This window comes from Apium graveolens, chromosome 9, assembly GCF_009905375.1.
Source record: "Apium graveolens cultivar Ventura chromosome 9, ASM990537v1, whole genome shotgun sequence".
In the NCBI taxonomy this organism is placed as follows: Eukaryota; Viridiplantae; Streptophyta; class Magnoliopsida; order Apiales; family Apiaceae; genus Apium; species Apium graveolens.
In genome coordinates, this window is record NC_133655.1 from 12,149,597 (window position 1) to 12,151,793 (window position 2,197).

At 33.9% G+C, this 2,197-nt stretch overlaps 1 protein-coding gene across 1 annotated transcript; it reads right to left on the reverse strand.

The window, feature by feature from the left end:
• Positions 1-335: 335 nt before the first annotated feature.
• On the reverse strand, positions 336-869 carry LOC141685023 (uncharacterized). Its single transcript, XM_074490147.1, has one exon. The coding sequence runs from the start codon at positions 867-869 to the stop codon at positions 336-338; it is 534 nt and encodes a 177-aa protein (XP_074346248.1).
• Positions 870-2,197: the final 1,328 nt, after the last annotated feature.

Below are 2,197 nucleotides of genomic sequence, written 5' to 3' on the forward strand. Positions count from 1 at the left end.
TTGCTTTGACCATCTATGTCCTGATGTTGCAGGCATTTGAGCTCTAGATGCAGAAGATGTCATTCCAGGATGCCTTGAGTTCCACTTAGGAAATCCCACAAGTGTCCAACATTTCTCAGCAGCATGTCATCTCTCTTTGCAAGTTGTGCACCGTGGTCTTTGAAATTAACTCATATTATTCATGGCCATGGTATCATGGACAGCAGAAGCTGGATTCAAGACAGCTATTTGAGCTTCTTCTTGCTCAAAAGCAGCACATGTCACTTCTACTGTTGGGAGTGGGTTCCTCATAAGCATTTGACTTCTCAGTGTATTATAAATCTCATTCAGTTCATTCAAAAATTGAACAACCCGACCTCCTCCTTTTGGGTATTTATGGTCTCAAGCAATTTATTAACATCAGGTTGAGGATTAGCTACAACTGGTAAAGCATTCAAAGCATCTAGCTCTTTCCAAATGGTTTTTAAAGATGTGTAATATTCTGTGATTAACAACTCAGCTTGTTTTGTTTCATAGACCTCTTTGTTCAACTTGTACTTTCGACTACCATTAGTTAAAACAAAGCATTTTTCTAGGTTTACCCATATATCTCTAGCAGAGGACATGCACATAAAAGATCCTTTGATTGTAGGTGATACATTGCTAGTTATCCAAGCTATAATCATGTTATTGCAAGTTTCCCACATTTCAGTTTTAACAGGATCATCTGTAGGAACAAGAACAGTATCTGTCAAGAAGCCCAACTTTCTTTTGGAAGATAGATTTATCTCCATTGAGCGTCTCCATGCTCTGTAATCAGATGAGCCTTGAAGCTTGTTCACTTGTATCGAACTTGTGTTGTCCGAAGGATAAAGAAACAGTGGATTCATCATATGTAATATCCTGTAATTTTTAGAATTTGATTGATAATAATAATAATAATAGGATATTGAAAAAAAAGGATTAAAATTTGATTAAGACTAGAATTTAAAATTGAATTAGATTTATGGGCCTAAAATTTGGATCAGATTTGATTACGGATACCTTATAGGTTAAGAAAGAGAGTTTTGTATCGTTATAAATATACCATATTCATGTTCCTCGTTTTTATTCAGAAAATTCGCAGGGCTCTTCTCAGCATAATCCAGCAGTCTTGTAAAATTCTTAGAAAATTCATCTTAAGTCAGAATTCGTTGATTCTGGACTTTTCGTTCTCTACAACTTTTGTGTTTTGTGTTTTCCAAGAAAATATCGTTTAGAGGGTCAAAAAGGCTAATTTTGGATCTAGTCAAGTTTAGAGGTAAGTTTTCGATTGATCTTACTAGTGTTTTTAAAATTGTGTGTTATGCGTGTATATTTGATATCAAAACATGGACTAAGTGATGATATATTTAAAAGTATTATGTGTTATAGTGATATGTATTATCGTATATATGTGTGGTGTGCCAACGATAATTTCGAATCTTTGATTTGTGTCATAGTTTGTGAAAATATCGAATAAGAACTTAGGACCGTAGTCACCGGATTTAGTGACAGTTTTGTGGCATGAGTTATTGATTTTGAATTATTGTTGTTCACGTGGTATGTGTATTGTGTGTATCGAATAAGAATACGAATGTGTATCGAAAGTATTTGTTTCGTATATCGTATCGTATAGATTACCGTATTTTGTTATATCTGTCATTGTTACTTGGTTTGCTAGTTGGATCGATCGGTTTCTTGCCGAGCTTTGTAACTCACCCCTTTTAATATTTCAAGTTTCGTCTAAGATTCGAGTTGGGTAACATTGAAGTTTCGAGAACTTAAGATTGGATTGGATTGACTTTTGGACTTTCACTTTTAGCTGCGCTTTTGTATAGTCAATCTGTAATAGAATTTTCGAATGAGAATCTATTTTATTTTAGTTTTCGATTTAGATTTAATAGTCCGGAAGTGCGGGCTGTTACATAATATCTTGATAAGTGATTCAGTTTGTAGCCATGAGATTTGTTTCTCACAAATTGAACATCAATACAAATCTTATTTTCTTCGAAGAAAAATGTTTGAAACCTGGTTGTTTTTGATGAAGAAAAGATATAGCTTAAATTGATATCAATGATTGATTTTGAAAAAATTACTTTTAGCTCACTTACACACACCCCGCTTTGATACCATAAGGACTGATAAGCAGATAGATAATAAAGAATGTGCAACAAGTATTAAGTAGTAAATGTGGAGG

Excerpts from the sequence above, each read along its gene's own strand:
- LOC141685023 (XM_074490147.1), bottom strand. The coding sequence starts at position 869 with ATGAATCCACTGTTTCTTTATCCTTCGGACAACACAAGTTCGATACAA.